The 20,152-nt window shown below is 37.7% G+C and overlaps 1 protein-coding gene across 10 annotated transcripts in view; it reads left to right on the top strand.

Moving 5' to 3' along the window:
* LOC104143993 (protein Hook homolog 3) overlaps window positions 1-19,885 on the top strand; it is a 102,929-nt gene extending 83,044 nt beyond the window's left edge. For 2 of the 10 annotated variants that reach the window (XM_009674754.2, XM_068925030.1), the window contains exons 17-23: window positions 2,363-2,397; window positions 3,199-3,281; window positions 5,343-5,443; window positions 8,211-8,315; window positions 8,449-8,520; window positions 10,913-11,049; window positions 13,971-14,278. In XM_009674754.2, the coding sequence (XP_009673049.2) occupies window positions 2,363-2,397; window positions 3,199-3,281; window positions 5,343-5,443; window positions 8,211-8,315; window positions 8,449-8,520; window positions 10,913-11,049; window positions 13,971-14,148 (711 nt within the window). In that variant the 3' untranslated portion in view covers window positions 14,149-14,278. Of the gene's footprint in view, window positions 1-2,362; window positions 2,398-3,198; window positions 3,282-5,342; window positions 5,444-8,210; window positions 8,316-8,448; window positions 8,521-10,912; window positions 11,580-12,958; window positions 14,288-15,764; window positions 16,020-17,244 lie in introns of those variants that run through there. The other 8 variants (XM_068925037.1, XM_068925033.1, XM_068925038.1 and 5 more) reach the window with 8 other exon arrangements.
* The last annotated feature ends 267 nt before the right edge of the window (window positions 19,886-20,152 follow it).

The raw sequence follows: 20,152 nt of genomic DNA, 5'->3' as shown, positions 1-20,152 counted from the left end.
GTTGTGACTTCAAAAATGGGCTAAACACTTTTTTGTGTGATTCATCTTCATCCCTGTAAAGTTAAATATTTTGGTTCATGTGTATGCAGGATCCTTGAGTGGGTAAAATGTGCATATAAATAACAGGATCTCTGTCCCAGGCTGCTTGATTTCAGTAGAAGACAGAATATGACCATGGGATATGTATTACTTTATTACTTACCTTTTTCTTATTCTTTTATCTTAGGTAAATTACTCTGTAAACTCTGTCCCACTTTTAATTCTTTGCACTGTGTATCTTTGTTAGGTTCTTGCTCTAAAGAACATGTAATCTATCTATATGGGGGGGGTTAAGTCCCACAACAGTGCTGGTGCTGTGCAATTAATATAAGCGAGGAGATGCTAGTGGAAACAGCTATTGTAAGTAGTCACTTGTGTCTCTACCAAACCAAACCCAAATGCAGTGCAAGCCTTCCAAGGCAAAATCTGCATTCAGTTTTTATTTCCTTTAAAAACTAGGGAAATGGACACTGCTTGACAATCTTTTCCTTCCTTATCAAAGTCAATACATTGTTCTGTAAGTGACCAGGCATAAGTAACCTTGTGAATCTAAGCACTTCATTGCCTGGAGAAATGCATACAGCAGTTTGTTGTTATAAGAGGTGTTGTTGTTATATTTGTTAGGAAAACTGGAAAAGGAAAAAAACAAGTGGCCAAAACCCACCTGTCCTTAGCTACTGTAAATTTCTGTAGCTCTGTTTGAACTCAGTGGAGTCACATTTGCTTATTTTATCCCCTTTATTCACAGTGTAAAAAGGCAATCCAACTTTGAAATAATCAATCAAGAGCATGACCCAGGAATGTGATTAAAGATGGTATTTTGAAGCATTTAAACTCCAGCTAAAATTTTTTCTTGGATTGCACACAAGTTGTCTGTATTGGCTTTGTGCTTAAACCTTTCTTGAAAGAAAATGGAAAGGTAAAGCAATGAAGTCATTTTGTTTATGATGTTATTTTGTATTGTGATAGCACTTTGGAGCATCAGTCACAGAGTAGGACTCCACTATAATGGGTATTGGACAAATGCAAAACAAAAAGGCAGTCTCCAATTTAAATATCCGATATTTAATATTTGTCTTGTATTGAAGTCCTGTGAAAATAACACCAATTCAGAATCACTCCACCAAAATACACACATCTCTACATGTTGATCGCAGCCCAACAGAGTGCATATTGTCTGCTGCCTTGTTACTAATGACTTCTGTGTTAAAATGACTTTTCATAACAGCAGCTGCTCTCCTTTGAAATTCTGGTTTGGGTATGATGTTCATATATGTGCTTCTTTACTACTTCTGTAGTGTTTAGTTTTTGTGTGGAAGTGGAAAAGCATTCATATACTTGGATTCAGTATGGATAATTTTTATTAGCTTTCCAAAACGTTACAGAAAACGTGACAGGATGAAACTGCTAATGAGAACAGAGAAGGAGGAAAAATGTGCATGTCTGAAAAAAATGCATAGCTTTAACTTTTTCTGTTCATGAGTTTACTAAATAGTTTCTTCTGTTGGCTGCTGTTTTTGCTTTATACTAATCTGTCATCTCTGTTTCCTGGCATGGGTTTCTGCTCAAGGCTATTGTGAGTATGGCTTTCTATTTACTTAACACTGCTTTCACTTTACAGGCATTTATGATTTGATTTTAAAAGATGCTCACTGTATATAAAGTGAGTTTATGATTAAACTAAAATTTACTTTGAAGCTTTTCTCCTCCTTCCCCTATCCCCTGGCCAAGAGCTTCTCCAAATGTGACTTAACCAGAAACTGGAATACCATAAGGTGCATGATATTTACATATTTGTTGGCAAACAAAGGTGTGAAAACAGAGAAAAGCAGAGCAGTTGAGGATAAAATTCCTGCTGTGCTCTGGTTAGTGGCATTCTACTCTATCTAATTTTTGTGGGGATAGGATTTTACCTGGTCTTTATGTAATATTGCTTTGATGCATTGGTAGGACAGCTCTTCAAGCAAATTTTGCACTAATTTCAAATAAATTTGGTGAGCCTAATCTACAGAAGTACTGAATCATGAAGAAATGAAAACAACTGAAATAGAATTTTGTCATTAATAGACTTCTCCTGTATTGATCCAATTCCAAGAAAATACTTGTGAAGTTATAAGGTATTCTGACTTCAGGAAAGTCACACAGCTATCAAGGAAAGGACAACTAGTAGAGAAAACTGCTATACAATTATGACCTAAAAATGAGTGAAGTTAAAAGGCTGTGTTCTGGTTATAATTGTGAAATTATATGTTTTAATGTAGCTGAAATGATATTAAAGCACCACAATATTAAAATAACTGGCACATTTAACTTTCTGTTTTAGTCAATTCTTCTGAAAAAGAAACTTGAAGAGCATCTGTAAGTAATAAAGTTTTCCATATTTTCTTTGCCATATGAAACAATCTGTTTTCCATATGCTGAGCAGGTGCTTAGCCATTAACAACAGCAGTGGGAAGGCATTAGTGCATTTGGAAGATATATAAGGAAAAGAAATGCAGATAGCTCAGGAATATTAAGGGGATCTGTTATTCAGGCAGTATTTCCATTTCTTATAGAAAGCCTTTGCCAAATTAAAAAGGATTATAAAAGAACTACCATTTTCTGGTGGTTAGAAAACTTTGTTTAAAATTGTGTGAAGCTTAAATTAAGAGGAATTTTGTTCTGAGGAAAACATTTTAATGTAAGCAAGATTTACCCACTTACACTTTAGTATACATTATGGACTAAAAGGTAACACTTTAGTGAGTGTGATCATTTTGTTCTACTATTTCTGCATTGCTTTTAATTTTACACTTTTTTTAAACTGCAAGTTTTACTTTTGTATTGAAGAATTGTTTGCTTGTTAACTGGCTTACCAGAAAGTGTAGTCTCTCTGTTACTTTGGGATTTTTAAGCCATTCTTCCCTAATATTATCACAGCTATCGATATTGTACACTTCTAACATGATTTGTACCATTTATTGTAAATTCTAAAGTAAGTGTATAGAAGTGTATAATTCTGGATCAAGAATAGAGCTGTCTGGTGTTATAACTCTGCCAAAAGTCAACTATGCTCCCAGAAATATAGAATATTCGGGGGGAGGTTGTATCACTTAGTGTTCATTCAAGCAGGATAAGAGTATTGGAAAAAATAATATGTGCTTTTATGGTTTGTAACAGTGAGAAACTTCATGAAGCTAACAATGAGCTACAGAAAAAACGAGCTATTATTGAGGATTTGGAACCAAGATGCAATAACAGTTGTGAGTTTTCTGATATGAATTCCATTTCTTTTAATTGTAAAATGTTTTGCATGCAGGGAAAGATCTTTAATTATAATATCTATAAAGGCTGTAAGAAAACAAAATGTATGTTTTAAGTGGTAGTGATATGTGTGTTGTTAATTATTCTGGAAGCTGCAGTGACCAAAAAGATGCTACTAATTCTTGAGATGCAGCAGATCACATTTTAGAGCCATGGCAAAGAATGATGATGTCCACAGAAATGTTGAGTCAGTATAGTTTATCTGTCATTTAACCTCAGCTGTTCAGAACTGTTTTCTGAAAATAGTATTATGTCTCCTAACATCTTATGTTAAAAAATCCTTGCTGCCATCTCCATTTTATTTTTACTCCCAATATATGTTACTTCAATATGTTTTCAGATTATAGAGTGGAATTGTGCTGTAACTTGAGAAAGTTTTTGGACACTGGTCAATGATAATGTAGCTTTTGGGCCATTTTGGTCATATCACAGAAAGACCTCAGCACCCAGTTGTAAATGACTGAAAGGTACATCATTGATGGCTACCAGCATTTGCCTTTTTTACACTGGGAAGGCTTGGAAAATAATAAATTGTCTCTTACTTTTTTCAAGTAGCAATGTCAGCTTCTCTTGGAAGCACTAAAGCAATTTTATTCATGAAAAGGTCTGGGAGGATTGAAATATCATTTTGGTATTCATTATGTAATAGCTTGGTAAATTTTAGATCCAGAAGGTTTTAATTAGTGTCCAGTTAAAACCACAGAACAATATTACATGTTACAAAATTCTACATCTTAGAAAAAGATAGAACAACTGGAGATGAAGTTCAGGGGCTCTGTGGGTAGCTGATGAGTATGTAATCCTTCCATACTTACTATGCCTCAGTTGGAGGAAGGGGCATTTAATAGCAGAAAGGGGCCCAGTTTTCTGAGTACCTAAGCTCTAAAATTTAGAGCATATTAAGGTTTCTCTGATTGGCTTACTGGAATTGCAAGTTGCTTGTGAAAAACCCTGGGCTGAGCTTCTATCTTGATATGACAAAAGCAGTTATAGTAGTTGGACTTCTTCCTTTGTTTCCATGAATAGGATAAAAGGTGTGTGAGTTCTTTCTTTGGATTCTTTTAACTGGCCTGAATTATGGCCAAGATGTTTGGACATTATGCCAGAATCATGCAAAATTTTGCAAAATGGAGTCTTGACGACTACCTGCAAGTGGTTCCATAAACTGATCAGTGGAAGAAATCTTATGTTACCCAGTCATCATCTTAGTGTTTTCCTAATGCTTAGAGAGAAAATTGTAAATAAGACAAACATAAATGAATATTACAAAATGAGGTTGCAAAATAGATGGATTAAGAGTTGTCCAATATCTATCATTGTCTGAGAGCCAGACACCATTGTTATATACTGCTTGATCAATGATGACCAAATTGATCTTTCTCTGAGATCCGAGTAGGACATATAGCTTGCATAAGTAGTAGTGCCTTGGCCCATTCTTAAATCAACAAAGGAAATTGGCTGTACAGTGAAAGTGTCCTGTTGGTCTGCATTGCTGCTTGAGGATGATGTGAAGAAAACATAATTGGAGTGTTTTCATGTCACAATTTTGATGAATTTTATTCATTATTATCTTTGGGAAGATATGAGCAAGAATCTTGCTTGTCACTTAGGATTGTTAAACTTTTTTTCATTTGACCGACAATATACCAAAATGTTTTTGAACATATACTATATTAATAAACTTGAATTTTTAAGTTAATATCTACCAAATAATGGCATTGATTTATGACACTTTCTCTGTATTTTTTCATAATATAAGAAGGCAAAGTTGCATACAGAATGATTATTTAACAAGATTATATAGTGGAGTTGTTGAATATAGTCTGAGTTGTTGAATAATTAAACTTATTGTGTCCACTGCATCAATATGCATTTTTCATTCCTTACATAAACTTTTCTTAACTGAAATAAAGTAAGTCCTAGCTCTGGGTTTAATGTCTATTTAAATGCATGAAAATAAATGTAATGTAATTATTTTATTCTCCAATCCTGACATAAAGCACTCAGAATTGAAGAATTACAAGAAGCTTTGCGGAAAAAGGACGAAGAAATGAAGCAAATGGAAGAGCGATACAAAAAGTATTTGGAAAAGGCCAAGAGCGTAAGTTTCTGGGTTCCAAGTTAAGGTTCCTTCCCTAACAGGCTGAACATTTCCTCCCTAACATTTCCACTCTGCAGGAATAACAGTAAATCGTCTATACTTGTGACCATCCCCTTTTACTATCTACCCAAAACCCTTTGTGCTACCTCTGTACATGTGTACCCCACTGTTACAGATTCATATCAGAGGGTTACCCAGACAAAGCTACTTAAGGGTGCCATTTGATAACATAGAGAGGGTGTTAAACCCTTCCTGAAGTTGTGATAACTTGTTTCTTGGTGGGAGTTCTTCCAGACTCATCAGTGAGTGATACAGTTCAGCTGAAGACATGTCCATGCTAGGACTGCTTAAGTGATCTAGAAATAACCAGAATAGCTGTGCTTTATTTCAGAATCATAAAACCACCCACATACACCAACTGAAAGAGCAATCTCTGCAGATAAAAGTGTTGTTTCATTGATACATGTGCATGGGAATTCTGGCACAGTTGTCATGAAGAGTCATGCTTCTCTGTACTTGAAATGAGTGTCGCTCTGCCACCAAGAGCACAACTGAACAGGCACAACTGAACCAACAAACTGCTTTTATCAGTGTGGCTTGCTTTGCTGGAGACTAAATGGGTGGAGGGAGGAAGAGAGGTTTGGGGTTTTTTCCTTTCACAGGTACAAAGCAGAATATTTGTCAGCTTATCTGCATCCATGCTCTGTGTAGTTGGGGGGGGTGTAGGCTTCTCATAGTGCTTGATCAGGAATGTCTCCCTCATTTAGAGCATACAAGTTGATATCCCTTTTTACAAATGTGGCTTTTAGCTGCTATAGATTTTGATGAGTTTTAACTGTTCATCCTTTTTCATTTACTTATTTATTTATTGTTCTGCTAAGCTCTTTGCCTCAGTTATAACCCTGAGCTCACTGTCAGGAGGCAATTACGCATGTGCCACAGAGTCCTCTTTATCAGTTTACATTTTTTTTTGTCTCTTGCCCTTGGTTTCTATTAATTTTCTGGATCAATTAACTATTTTAGAAACCCTCTTAGTACATATTATTTTATCAATGGTTTTTCCAAATAAAATAATATTTCTAACTGAGCCACCTATGGGAGCTCTACTCACTTTCTACATTTCTATCTGCATTTTCTATTTAATATGAGGTGGGTTTTTTTTTTGGAGAGAATTTGACTAATATTCAAGTATGATATTCAGGATATGGGTATACTACTAGCCTTATAATGGCAATATAATAGCCTCCATCCTAGCTACTATTCTCCTCTTAATATACCCTGAAATTTCATTTGGGCTTCTTAAAAGCATATCAATGTTCTATTTGATCTATTCATGGTGATATCAAGATCTCAGAGATTACTGAGTTAGAGTTGAATTAGAATCCATAAATGAGTTTCTAATCTGACAACTTTACCCCTCCTTCCCTTGTAGCTACATAATATCTTTAATAGCTCTTTGTGAGACACTTAAAAGGCTTTTTGGAAAACTAAACAAATTATATTTGTCTCTTCTGTTTTACACATGATGCTGACTATTCCTCAAATTATTCTAATGAGTGAGAGGGGTATGATTTCTCCCCGCAAAATAAGAACTGCTGGTTTGTGTATGTTGTGTTAACCTAGGATGTTTTATATGACAATAGTTTTAAATTTTTTTCACCTAGTTTGCCTGTTTGTGGTCTTCCCATGGCCTTTCACTGCTCTCTTTTATAAAGATGGACACAATCATTATTGCTGTCCACTATAGAAGCTAAGTCGAAATCAAGTGTGTGTTTCCTTAGAAACAAATTTAGTACACTTCATTATGAATTTTCTTCCATGAGTACCATCCAGTAAAGATGGCTTATTAAAATCTAAAGGATTGTTTTATTTCAGCATGTCCTTTTGGACGCTTCATTTTCTGTTATGACCTTGTCCTCATTACCTGGGCAGGATTCTGAAATAGGTAGTAAAGCAGATATGAAGTCTCTCTCTATACACTCATGTGTTCTTAAAAAGTTTTCAGTTATTTTTCTAGGACAAACTTAGACATCTAGGCCTCTTACTGGACTCGTTCTTGATTTAGCTCAGTGTTTGTTAGCGCTCATGCTGCCTGTGATGGGTGCCACATAAGAATGTAGCCAGCTGTTCCCTCATCTTAGTGGCAGAAACTTCATCACACGTGCACTACCATGGATTCTTCTTGATTATAGCAAAACTTTCTAAAATTAGCAGTACTGGTACTCCAAGTCCCTGAATCACAGCCTCTTTCCAGACAGAAGTAGTCCTTGAGTTCACAGTGAGGAGTGAGTCGAGGGGAAAACAGGTAATCCTTAACTATAAAGACAAAAAGGCTTCAAGGAAACGTTTCCTATACTCTAGCCCCATGGCAGTGCAGAATGGGGGTAGGAGCTGCTTCCTTGTGTCCAAGATATTGAACCTCTGAGGTCTTCCTTTCTCCTATCAACATGTTTGTTTGACAGTCCTGTTAGAGCACATTTCAGATGCTATGTGACACTTCATGATTGGTGTTCAGAGACAGTCTCCATCATCCTGGCTGACAAAGTATTTAGAACCTCTGCCTTATTAGAAGAGAGATGTGATTGTATCATATGAGTTAGCCTTTTAAAATTACACATTCTTCTGTTTGACATTTTAAATGCCATTTTACATTATTGTATTGACATGTTTTAAGTCACTTCTGTGTCTCAACCTGCCTTACATGGTTAGAATGCCTTGATGCCTTTTGTAGCATTTAATTAAAAACAAACTGGTTTTCCTCTCACAGGTTATCCGCACCTTAGATCCTAAACAAAACCAGGGTGCAGCTCCTGAGATTCAGGCTCTGAAAAATCAGTTGCAAGAACGGGACAGAATGTTCCATTCATTAGAGGTAATAATCTCCATGTTTCCCAGTAGATTTTTTGTTTCCTCAATATTTTGGGAGTATAGACTGTGCTTCTCTAATACTTCCTGTCCTCTGCAGGTAAACAGTTTTAAATATATGCTTTTTTGTTTTGTTTTAGAAAGAATATGAGAAAACAAAGAGTCAAAGAGAAATGGAGGAGAAGTTTATTGTTAGTGCCTGGTATAATATGGTAAGAATCTCCAAACTTTAAAAAGATAAAAAGGTGAATCTTGGTTGTTTCTGTGGTATTTATCATAGTCTTCATTTATTTATAATATTTTTGTGTGCAAAGTATTTTCAAATACATATGTAGATGAAAGCATTCTTTTAGTTAACATTATATAACAGTTAACCTTGTAGTAAACAAAATAAACTCGTAAAAGGCTGAAAGCAGTCATATTGAAAGAAGCAAATTAAACCTGAATTCAGAATATAAAAAACAAGGTGATTGTTATTTTCAAGTTTCAAAATCAGAAGCATCACTTTGTGGGGGGAAGGAAGCCTCAATTTTCTGTTTTGTAATTCCAGCCCTTTAGTTATACTGACTTCTAATATTCAAATTCATTTTTTTCACCCCCGATCTTCTGCTTGTTTCTTTTTCATTAGAGTGGCAATGCAGATAGTTTTGTGCACACCTTTCCAATTCATCTTGTGGCATTTACCAAGCCATACATATTTGGGTCTTTTATTCAGTTTTTCCCATATGAAAATGAGATCCCATATGAAAATGAGATCCAAGTTTAAGACCAATGAGGAATCCAATTGAAGGGCACAAGAGAATAATTATGATTATAGTATTTGAAAGCGAGACAGCTCATTGCTGCAGTAAGCACTCTGGGAGGCTACTCCCTTAACTTGGGGGCAAGTTTACTCCCATGCTATGGGTGAGTGCAAGGGCCAAGCCTCACTTATGCTATTCAAAGCATAAGGGAATTATATATGCAACCACACAGTGTTGGACCTCTGTGCAGGGAGACTTTCACCTTCAGCAAATGTGTTCAAGACTTACCTTTGATAGGATGTGGCTGCTTTGAAATGGCTCTCCTGATAAGAGTCCCTGACCCCCTGTAGCATGCATCTGTTTCATCATAGAGGTTAAATCACTCCACATTGTCTTCCCTTGGAAGAGTTTCCTTCTTGCTATTTTATGTTCCTGTTATGTCCATGAGTAGGAGGGCAAAATGGTGTTTAAACAGAGCATTTGAATCCTTTTGGTATTGAAGACACTTTCAGGTGACCTGGCGCCCTTGTCTGATTTCATAACAGTCCCACTGGTGAGCAGAAGACAAGGCTGAGCTGAGAGGTATGGTTCAGTAGCCTGACTGTCATGTGGACTGAGGGCTGACAGCTTTACCTGCTTCTTCCTTTTAGTTAGTCTCTGCTTTTATCTACAACCCATCATAGCTTCTCTCATCTCATACTGGTCAGGGTCTTCCTTATGTTTTCTTCTTTTTCCTGCCATTCAACAGTGAGAATATTTCATAGGTCCTAGCTTCTGATAAAAACATAATTTCTCTCAAAATCACAGAATCACAGAATAGTTGAGGTTGTAAGGGACCCCTGGAGATTATCTGGTCCAACTCCCCTGCTCAAGCAGGATCACCTAGAGCAGGCTGCCCAGGAGCATGTCGAGATGGCTTTTGAATATCTCCAAGGATGGAGACTCCACAACCTCTCTGGGCAACCTGTTCCAGTGCTTGACCACCCTCACTGTAAAAAAATGTTTTTTCTTATGTTTAAATGCAGTTTCTTGTATTTCATTTTGTGCCCATTGCCTCTTGTCCATTCAGTGGATAACTCTGAGAAGAGTCTGGCCCTGTCCTCTTGACACCCTCCCTTCAGAAACTTGAACACATTGATAAGATTTCCCCCCCCCGCCCCCGAGCCTTCTCTTCTCCAGGCTGAACAGTCCCAGCTCTCTCAGACTCTCCTTGTATGAGAGATGCTCCAGTCCCTTATTCGTCTTTGTGGCCATTTGCTGGGCTCACTCCAGTAGCTCCATGTCTCTCTTGTACTGGGGAGCCCAGAACTGGACACAGCGCTCCAGAAGCGACCTCACCACGGCTGAGTAGAGGGGGAGGATCACCTCCCTTGACCTGCTGGCAATGCTCTGCCTAATGCATCCCTGGATGCTGTTGACCACCTTTTCCCCAAAGGCACATTTCTGGCTCATGTTCAACTTGCTGTCCACCAGCACCAAAATATCCTCTTGCCATTTACAGTAAGTTAGTATTTTCATAGAGCATGAAAATAATTGAGAAGCACCCTTCTAGCTCAACTTCGGAGGGGATAGCTTTCAAAAGTTTTGTCCAAGCACCATGTGTTCATGTGCAGAAAAGCGTGTTCAAGATCTGGCACATTGGGAGTCTCTTTCCTCAAGAATTACTGCAAGCTTGCATGATGATAAAAAGTGAACTCATTTAAAAGGCTCAGGAAGAATGTCTTAGCCCCATCCTTGAAAATATAATGCTTGAAATTCAAACCGGGTTAGTTGGTATTGATGAAGAAGTGATAATAAACAAATTGTAAATGAGGTGTTCACTGTTATTTGTTGGTATTCACTGATAAGTTTCTCTTTATAGGGAATGACTCTGCATAAAAAAGCAGCAGAAGACAGACTGGCTAGTACAGGCTCAGGACAGTCCTTCCTGGCTAGACAAAGGCAAGCCACGAGCACAAGGAGATCTTACCCTGGTCATGTCCAGCCAGCAACAGCAAGGTAGAGAAGCGTTGCCTTTAAGAAAGAAAATTACCCTGTGATCCAGGCCACTTCCGTTGCACATGATGTTTCAGGAAACTCAACCAGTATCCTATCTTTTTGTCCCTTGTAACCACTGTTATTTCTCAGTTCAAAAGGGGGCTTTATTATGGTTTCTCATTGTTCTAATACCTTTTGCTCATGTTTTTTGGAGTCTGTCACTTGCTCTCTGCCTTTTTGATTGTGCCAAAGTTTTGAAAAAACTCTAGAAAAGTTTTGTATAATAATGGAGTCTTTTTAATTTGTATGAAGCCTCATCTCTTCTGAAAAGCCTGACATAGGCTGTGTAGCAAACAAATTTATTGTCACAGTTGATACATTTGTATCTACATGTATTATCCTATAACGTTGTTGTGAAATGTGTTTGCAGCCAAAAGAACTTAACATTGGCAATGAGAGTAACCTAGCTGCATCCTTTGCTATCTCATTTAGGATGTTTATGATTTAAAAAGACAAAAAAGCAAACAAAAAATAAAAAACCCAACCCCCCCACCCATTTTCTAGATACAGAGGTTCCTCCTATTCTTGATGCTTGGCATCAAGTTTGATTAACTTGATTTTTTTGTAAATATGGTAATTAGAAAATGTTATCTCACCACCTGATTTTCCTTTAGTTAGTCATTCTGAGGAAGAATATCCTGAATGTCTTTCAAGTTTTTTCCTACAAAGCAAACAATACTGGATTTCATTCCTCTTATGAAGATATTTTTCCCCAAACTTCCCCCCCACCACCCCCAGATTGAGGGGGGAGTATTTTTGCACTCAAAGTCAGATATTTAACTGGCTTTTAGGGTGTGTGCATATGTGTCTTTTAGGTAGTATGTGGACCCTGTGTTTAGCAGTAATTTTGTATTGACAAACTTTGACACCTCCAAACCAAGCTTGGCTAATTTTGCAGTCTTTTTCCCTCATCTGTACTGTTTGAATAAAGATAGAAAGAGGTTCCTCTGTCAGGATATACTTATATAAGTGTGTATATTTCTGCAAGTCTTCAGTATTCATACTGCAGGAATATCACCTACAAAGTAGTTTTGAGAGCTGAATTACAACTGAAGTGTGATCTCAGGAAATCAAGTGCTTAAGAAACAACCTTTTCAGAAACCCTTCCTTAGAATGACTGTATTAGCTAAAGCTGGAAATATGACACATGGGTATATTTTTCTGTTTAAAAAAAAGGTGAATCATTACAAACTTAACATAAAAAGATTAGGTAAGCAAGGAATTTGAGTGGGGATTTGAGCCAGGCAGATTGCACACAGCTCAAGTACACTTTCTCTTCCAGACCTGAGCAGTCCAGCTCCCTTCTGGATTGGAAAAAATATTGCTTTCCTACTTTGTGCCTTTCATGAGGAGAAAGAAGTGAAATTTTGCCTGGTCTCAGGGTGGGGTAGGAGCCCTTCCTATAGCAAGGGACAAATCTCACTTGCACTCAGAACATCTCCAGAAGCTAACTTCATGTCAGCTGGGGGTAGGGTGAAGAGAGAGGTGTCAGATTATACATAGGATCCTAGCAACATCTGGTTGCCACTCTAAGGAATTTGAGAGCTTTCTAGCATATTCAATTGTGTTGCCTTGCTCCTGTGACATTTCTTCCCTCTCTGGAAGTCCAGAAAAGCACAAGGAGCTTGTGAGTGACCTCTGCAGGCAATAAGTAAAAATAAGTGGTGATTTGCTCAGTTTGGAGTGAAAGGAGGAAGAAGATGCAAGCACCCATTCCAGGAAACTTGTTGAATACAAAAATGTGTATCAGTATGTCTGCCTGCATGCTGCTTTTTAGCTGTAGTGTGAAAACTGTTTGAAACAGAATCCTGAGCTCTTGGAACTGATATATATTTTTTAATTAACTTTGAGTTGCTGTTGACTATTTGAGGTTTCACCCTATGCGAATAAGACTGAAGTTGTCTTATCAGCCATGCCATCCTCAGACTTCCTGCATCTGATCCAGCGAATTCCTGGAGATCTTGTCTTTGCTGCCAGCTTCACTGCAGTATTTGGAGAATTTGAGGACTTCTGATTTTGTTCTTTTGTTCTTTTTTCCTTTACTTTCATGGGTTCATTGAAAACTGAGACACAAAGGTCCTTTTAAAAATGTAGCAACTCATTAAATTAGTGAATGAATGAGTATCGATTGAAAAGCCCTAGAAAACTTGGCAAACCAGGCAATCCCACAGGACATCAGAGGAACACCTGGCAGTAGAATCAAGGCAGCTTTCCAAACAAATTGTTTCAGATCAAACCACAGCTGATGACTCAGCAGGCACTCATGGTAAATGCTGCAGTGAAACCCTCATCTGTGGAAGCTGGAGGGTGCCTTTGCTATTAGAGCATGGATTTCACCCTCTATTTGTAGGGCCTTGCTAAGTCAGTGGGATTCTATTAGTTGGCCATGATGGCAAATCAATAAATTCCTCTGCTGCCGTTTACTGTGTATATGCAAAATTATTTGGAAAACTGATATCATAGCCTTCACTCTCCTTAGCACTGTGTTGATTCCAGACTGAAAGTAGATTCCATCTGACAAGCATAGAAAAATCTCTTGGTGCTGTTCTGTTGCCTCTGATCTCAGAGCATGAGCCAGCCAACGTGAAAAGTGTTGCGGCGGGGGGCAGGGCAGTCAGGAAACCTTTCCTGTCTGGTGGCAGCATTATTCATGGCTTGGCCTTGGAGTGGTTCTTGACTGTCAGATAGACTATCATATTTCAGAGAGCAACATGGTTAATTTAATCTTTACAGAAGCAGCATTTCCAATCTCTGGTTCCAGCTGTGAGTTCTCCAGTTGTGTCCAGGTCTTTGCTTTTGTTGTGTCATTTCCAGGTTTGTTCTTGAAAATTTGCTTATAGATTGCACATGTTACAAAATTCACAACACAACAACTTTTCTAGGTGCGAAAACGTGCTGCCCCCAGTTCAGAAACAACATTGGCTGTCTGCTGCTCAGCCACTGTGTTTCCACATCATGCTAATTTATCGGCACTTGGAAGAGCTGTTAACTGTTGTAACATGGCACAAATCTGAACTATTGCAACAGCAGATATTTCCAAAGGTAGGAAGTAATGTATGAGATAAGCAAACTAAATGTGGCTCTCCTGTTACAAAAAGAAAGAGCTTGCTTTTCTGGCAGTGATTATTCTGCAAGTGGAACTTGAATCTCTAATGATGAAGTCAACTTTTTAAGAGAAAATAAAATTAATATGAAGACTGATTGTTAGCATGATCATTAAATTAGCAGAATTTTAAGAGAGCATCCCAAACCGAGTAACATGTATGGACTTATATAATAGGTGAAGGGAAAGCATCAGACATTCAGTTGCGACTTGAATAAAGCATTTTTATATAGTTCTCAATTTAAAATATTATGTAAGCAATTCTAGTTGGATTGAATTGAATTGTTCATCTAGAGGATGAACATATTTCCTGGGGATATCAGTGGTATTGAGAGGTGTGTTAGTTTTGATTTATCAATGTCAGTCAAAATTTTGCAATAGTAATGAACATGTCATAGAATGGCCGCATATTTTTTAGAATTTATAATAATCTTTGTGCTCTGGGATTGAAAGAGCTATGAAAAATGCAAAGTGGTGTTAATACACTTATAGAGGATATTATGTTGGGAGGCTCTTTTAAAAAGTCAAAAGAAAACAGCATGCGGGGGGGGGGGGGGGGGCTTAACGATAGAAGCCAGGAAGTAATGAAGTTAGGAAATCTGTAAGCAAATAAATTTGGAGGCAGTTAATTAAGAGCAGAGACTTGGTAGAAATACTTGGAAAATGAATGCATATAGTGCTGGACTTTAAACAGATTGCATTGCTCTGATTGCTTTAGTGACTGTGTGGCAGAGCGGCACTTAGAGACAGCAGATCATTAGCTACACAAATCCTGGTCCATCTTAGGACCAAAAATACCTAAGAGGAAGTGTAGTGTTCTTTATATCTGATTTGGCTTGAAAGACTACTATAAGCATGCTTTGAAGTATAGTGCACATGTGGATAGGTACCTCCAGAGCTGATGAGGATGGTGACAAGTAGTGGTTGCCATCCTTTCTGCAGTTGAGATGGCCTGGAGATGTCTAAATCACTTCTGTGCATTCAAAAACCAGAAGAGCAGAGAGAAGTTGAGATTTTTTTTAAAGGCATGATAGCCACTTGATGAAGTAGAGCTAATGAGGTTTGACACTGAATACTGAAGGGAGATTCCTTACTAAGGAATAATCCCCCAGGCTAGCAATGATAGCAGCATTACTTCAGCTATTTAGAATCAGAATGTTCTGTGCTGGCAAGGGAAGTAAATAAGAGAAAGTCACTCTTTTCTATAGACCAATTCTCTGCTGAATGAATTGTCCTATTCTGATGAAGCCACAGAAGTAATGACAGGTTATGCCAGCAGTGGATGTACCCTTGCAGCTTGCATTTCTCTCTTTTGAAATGTTGCTTTTACTGATTTTGATTTCAGGTGTTTCCTGAAAGGAAAAAAAAAAAAACAACTCTTTTCTCATTTCAAAACGAAAGAAAATTTCTAGTCAGAAGAGCACTAATATCTTCTTGGATGAATCAGGGTATTATGTAACATTCTTGAAAGAGAATACATTGTCCAGAGTTTACAAGACTTTAACTTTTTTTTCCCTCATAAAATACACCTGAAAGACAAAACTCTAATATCAGTTCTCTTAATGTGCAACAGGACTAATGAGATGCTACCACACAGCAGATCTGAAATAGGTCATATCCAGGTGAGAATAAAGGACAGGCTGTATTCATTTATATGTAGTAGAATAGATGCACTCTTATATAGCTTGAACATTTAATTTTTATGGACTTAACTACAGTAATATTCATATTATTAATCCTGAATACTAACTTTATGCTTGCTTAGCAGTGCTTGTGTGCATAACAGCACACTTCAAACAGGCATTATTCAAAATACACTCTCAAATTCTGCTTTGAATGTGTTCATTTTATGCATTCTCTATTTTTATTTCATTTGATTTCTTATGCCTGTTCTTCCTGTGTACTTTCTGACTACTTTTAGTCTTCTGGGTTGAAACACAAGGATGAAAAGGGAGGGATACACAAGCTCATAAGACTCATAACTATAAGATGATTTTTTTTTTTTTGCAAGAAGTCTTTGAGTTTAGTCATATTTCCCCTTATAGTCAATCTGGATTCTCTTGCCACAAGAAGTGTTCTTAGATTAGTTTCCTGATCAGTGCAATAGTTGGGGGGGGGGGAATAACTATAATTCACAGAATGTGAATTCAGTCCAATGACAAGAGAAAATCAGGATGAGCAGATACTGCTGTGTTGTGTAGAGATATTTGTGTTTGTGGGGGGAGCTGAAAGCACCATAGCTGTGTTAGCAAAGCATTTCACCTGGACAATTCCATATGCCAATAAAGAGGATATAATAGCCAGAATGGAGGCAGTATGCCAACATCTCCTATGCTGTTCTGTACCTAGGCTGGCTTAAGTATTGCTACATAGCACTGTGATGTGCTGTGCAGACTATTCAGTGGCTCCTAGTCTGCTTTTTAGTAGGAATACCTATAATTTGCATGTGCTGAAAAAAAATTAAATTGCATGAAATGAATAGAGCTTGCCAGTGTAATATGACACTGCATTTTTAAACATTGAACACAGGGTGGGCTTTGATCAAAGATAAACACTTAATCTTTAAGAGTTTTCTCTGGTGCTCAAAGCTTGAAGTCTCACGTAGAGGAGTTACAACCTCTGTTGTCTTTCTGTAGACAACAATACATGGTCTTGGACAGACACCTTTCACTTCATATTGTGTCTTAGTTTTGTTTTTTTAACTGAATGCACTCAGCAAGAATGAGTGAGGTGTTTTCATTAGCTGTGTGGACTAATTTCATAGTTGTGTTAGTTGAGAGTGGTGCCCTTTAGGCTCTTACTAGAAAATATTCAAATTTATCTGAGTTTAGACATTGTTAAAGACTCACTTTTGTTGCTTTTATTTTTGGCATGTAATTGTCCCATGAATCAGAAGAGTTGCCCTAACAAAGAAGTTTTCCCCATGAATTTGCACAACTTTAACTAGAGACAGCCTTACTAAATTGCTTTGAAAATACCTGTTCTGTTCTTGTTTTTAACAGTAATGATGTTTGCTGCTTTTTAACTTTTTTCTTTATTTTTTTTATTTGCAGTGATGTGGTTGCATGACCTGCAGCATTATTATAACAGGAACTGTTCAGTGCATGTCTTGCTTTTCTGTCCAGACTGCATAACCAAAGCTTAAACCAGTTCTACGATTAAAACTCATGGGCATCTGCTTTCAAAGAGGTTCACTTGCAGAGAAGCTTACCATCTTGGGGAGTGGCTTTCCCATTTCCCTCTTCCATTTTTTTTCCTCTTCACAAAAAGTCACCTATGAAGCTAAAGGAAAGGAAACACATTATTCAGAAGTTCAGAGAAGGCATTCTGCACTGTCAGCTCTCCATTTTACTTCTGTCTATCCACTTCTGATTAACAGTATTAACACACAGACTTCCTGCAACATTTTATAGCTCAGTATATGAAAAATCTAGTCTTATGGGCTCATAAAAAGCACCTTTGGTTACTGTTGCAATTTTAAAGCACCTGTACCCTTAAAGGATCCACCTGGAGTCTTTAAATAATTAAAAGTTAAGCCAAGAAAGTGTGTTCTCCCAGGAGAAATGAATTATGAATCACTGTTTAGCCAGCCCATCTTCCTTGGAAAACTAGAGCAGGGTTCATCTGATAAACTCTGAGACAGGCAAACTATCATACATTATTTTGTTTACAGATACTGCCTGCTTCATTATTATGTATATACCCAGTAGTTTGTGGCTGTTGTATTTTTTTCTATATGTTTTAGCTGTTGTTTGTTTCCTTCAGAAACTTTTTTTTTTTTAATCTGTATACAATTGTTAAACAGTCTGAGGAAAAAAACCATGACTGGTGATAATGAGCATGAAAGCAGTCTATACTTACAGTATTATGCAGACTGCCCTTGCTAGCTTATAATTTGGAGAATTTATCTTTTACCTGTACTATTTTTCTCAATTTTTTTTAAATTTAGCTATTTCATTTCCAATTGCACTAGTGTGGCTGTTTCTTTATGTTATGCTATAAGACTATGCTGTATTAAGACAGTATAACTCAATATTTTGTGCTGCTTATATTAATTGTAAATAACTGTTTATTTAATAGTCTTAAATATCTGCATATTTGTACTACTGTATTTTCATTTTGTATGTGGACAACCAGTACTGATAAGCATCTACTAGTCTCTGCAGCCACTTCCAGTCACAAAACACAGTATGAGCCTAGTCCCTGGCCCATCAAGTGAGATGTTAGGCAGCTTGCTGCACCTTATGCTGGGACACCTGCATTTGTTTAGTCCTCGGGGACCCTGACACCTGCTATGGAGGTAGTGATATGCGGAGTGATTTGGAGGTACAGCTTGTCCCTGCCTCCTTTTGCACAGGAAGGTCTCTGCCATCCTATGAGGGGAAGTGCAGGTGAGGACTGAACTCTAGACAGACACTTTAGGAGAAGTGAAGGACTCAGGGTATGATACCAGACCCTTCTCTCTCTCTCCCTATCCCTTCCTTTGAAGGAAGAGAAGTATACAGTTTGGGCCTCTGTTCTCTCTTCTGAATTTGAGAACTTTGAGAGTTTCATGGCTGCCAGATGCTCACTGGCTTTCAGCAATCTGGGAAGGCTCCTTACTGTTTAGGAGATGAAGACATGTCCTTCGTGATTCCCCCAGCATCCAGGGGCAGTGGAGTGACTTGGCCTCTAGGGAGAAATAGAGTTTTGGGCAATAACATGTCACTTATTTATCCAGCAGAGATAAGTAGTGCTCTGATCAGCCTAAGTCCTGAGGTGAGTGGTTTTCTAAAGCTGCATACCAAGCCTGGGCTTTCATTCAAGTCTTAGCTCTCTCGTTAAGCATCAGAGCAAGCTGTATGAAAAATGCCTTCTCTTCCTTCTTGGGAATTTGGTGTATGATGTATTTCCCATTTGCAAAGACTGTTGCTGTTGTGGCTTGGGGAAGGGGTGAGGTCCCATTAGCTGTGGGACTCCTGATGCTGGGAGTTCTGTGTTGGGTGAGAGGGTTTGGCTATGCTTTGTAGTCATTTGGATGGATGTCCCAAGACATAGTAGAGCTGTACCTCATTTTTTCCAAGTAGTCTCTGCCTTTAGTGACCGAGTATCAGTTGTTCTTGAGCCTGAAAGCACTTATGTGGAAGTGTGTTTAGCTTGACAAAAGCTGTTTGAGTCCACTTAATATAGCAGAGAAATGTCAGGTGGAGCTAGTAACTTCCAGCAAATGTGCTTCCTATTTTAATTAGATTAGCCTAGCATCTCTGTCATTAAGTGATTGCAAATTTCAGTCACAACTCAGAGGTGATCTCCAGCATGTCTATGATATACTAACTTTATTTGTGCTGCACAGAAAACTGTTTTACTTTCTTAATTCAGGGCTGCCAAACAAGCTGTTATTAGGCATTGTCCAGTTACCAAAAATAACTGTTTGTGAAATTGCCAATGATTTATTTTTCTGTAAGAAATTAGATTCCTAGAGTGTCAAAACATTAATTTCCCATTTCAGGTCACCTATGAATTCTGTAACTACCAGGGTTTCATGGTTGTGGTATTACTATACATATTTGTACATAGACAAAGATACTTGGTAACGGTCATTAGATTTAAAACAGTTAATATTTTTTCCCAGTCAAATACACTAATGCTTCCAAAGCTATAGAAAAGTGTACAGGTGTTAAACAAGTTGTAAATAAAGGCTTCTATAAAATTTTAATGCCTGCTTTCTCTCTATTTGTCCCTCTATTATAAGGAGAGATTAAAGCACAGTTAAAAATATGGGTTTGAACCTGAAGTGCTCTTTGCTGTATAAGATGTCAGCTAGTAGTGCCTTCTGCAGCCAGCAGGTGATTATCCAGGATCACAGTGGAGTGACATTAACACAGATAATACAAAGCAGATGTAAACTAGGTAATAAGAACTGCAGTCAAGGTGCAATGGGAAAGAGAGCAGTCATTGATGCTGTTGCTTGTAGTGCATGGA

Source organism: Struthio camelus, chromosome W, assembly GCF_040807025.1.
Source record: "Struthio camelus isolate bStrCam1 chromosome W, bStrCam1.hap1, whole genome shotgun sequence".
NCBI lineage: Eukaryota > Metazoa > Chordata > Aves > Struthioniformes > Struthionidae > Struthio > Struthio camelus.
Note: the sequence above shows the minus strand (reverse complement) of the source record. Positions and strands in the feature narration are given on the sequence as shown.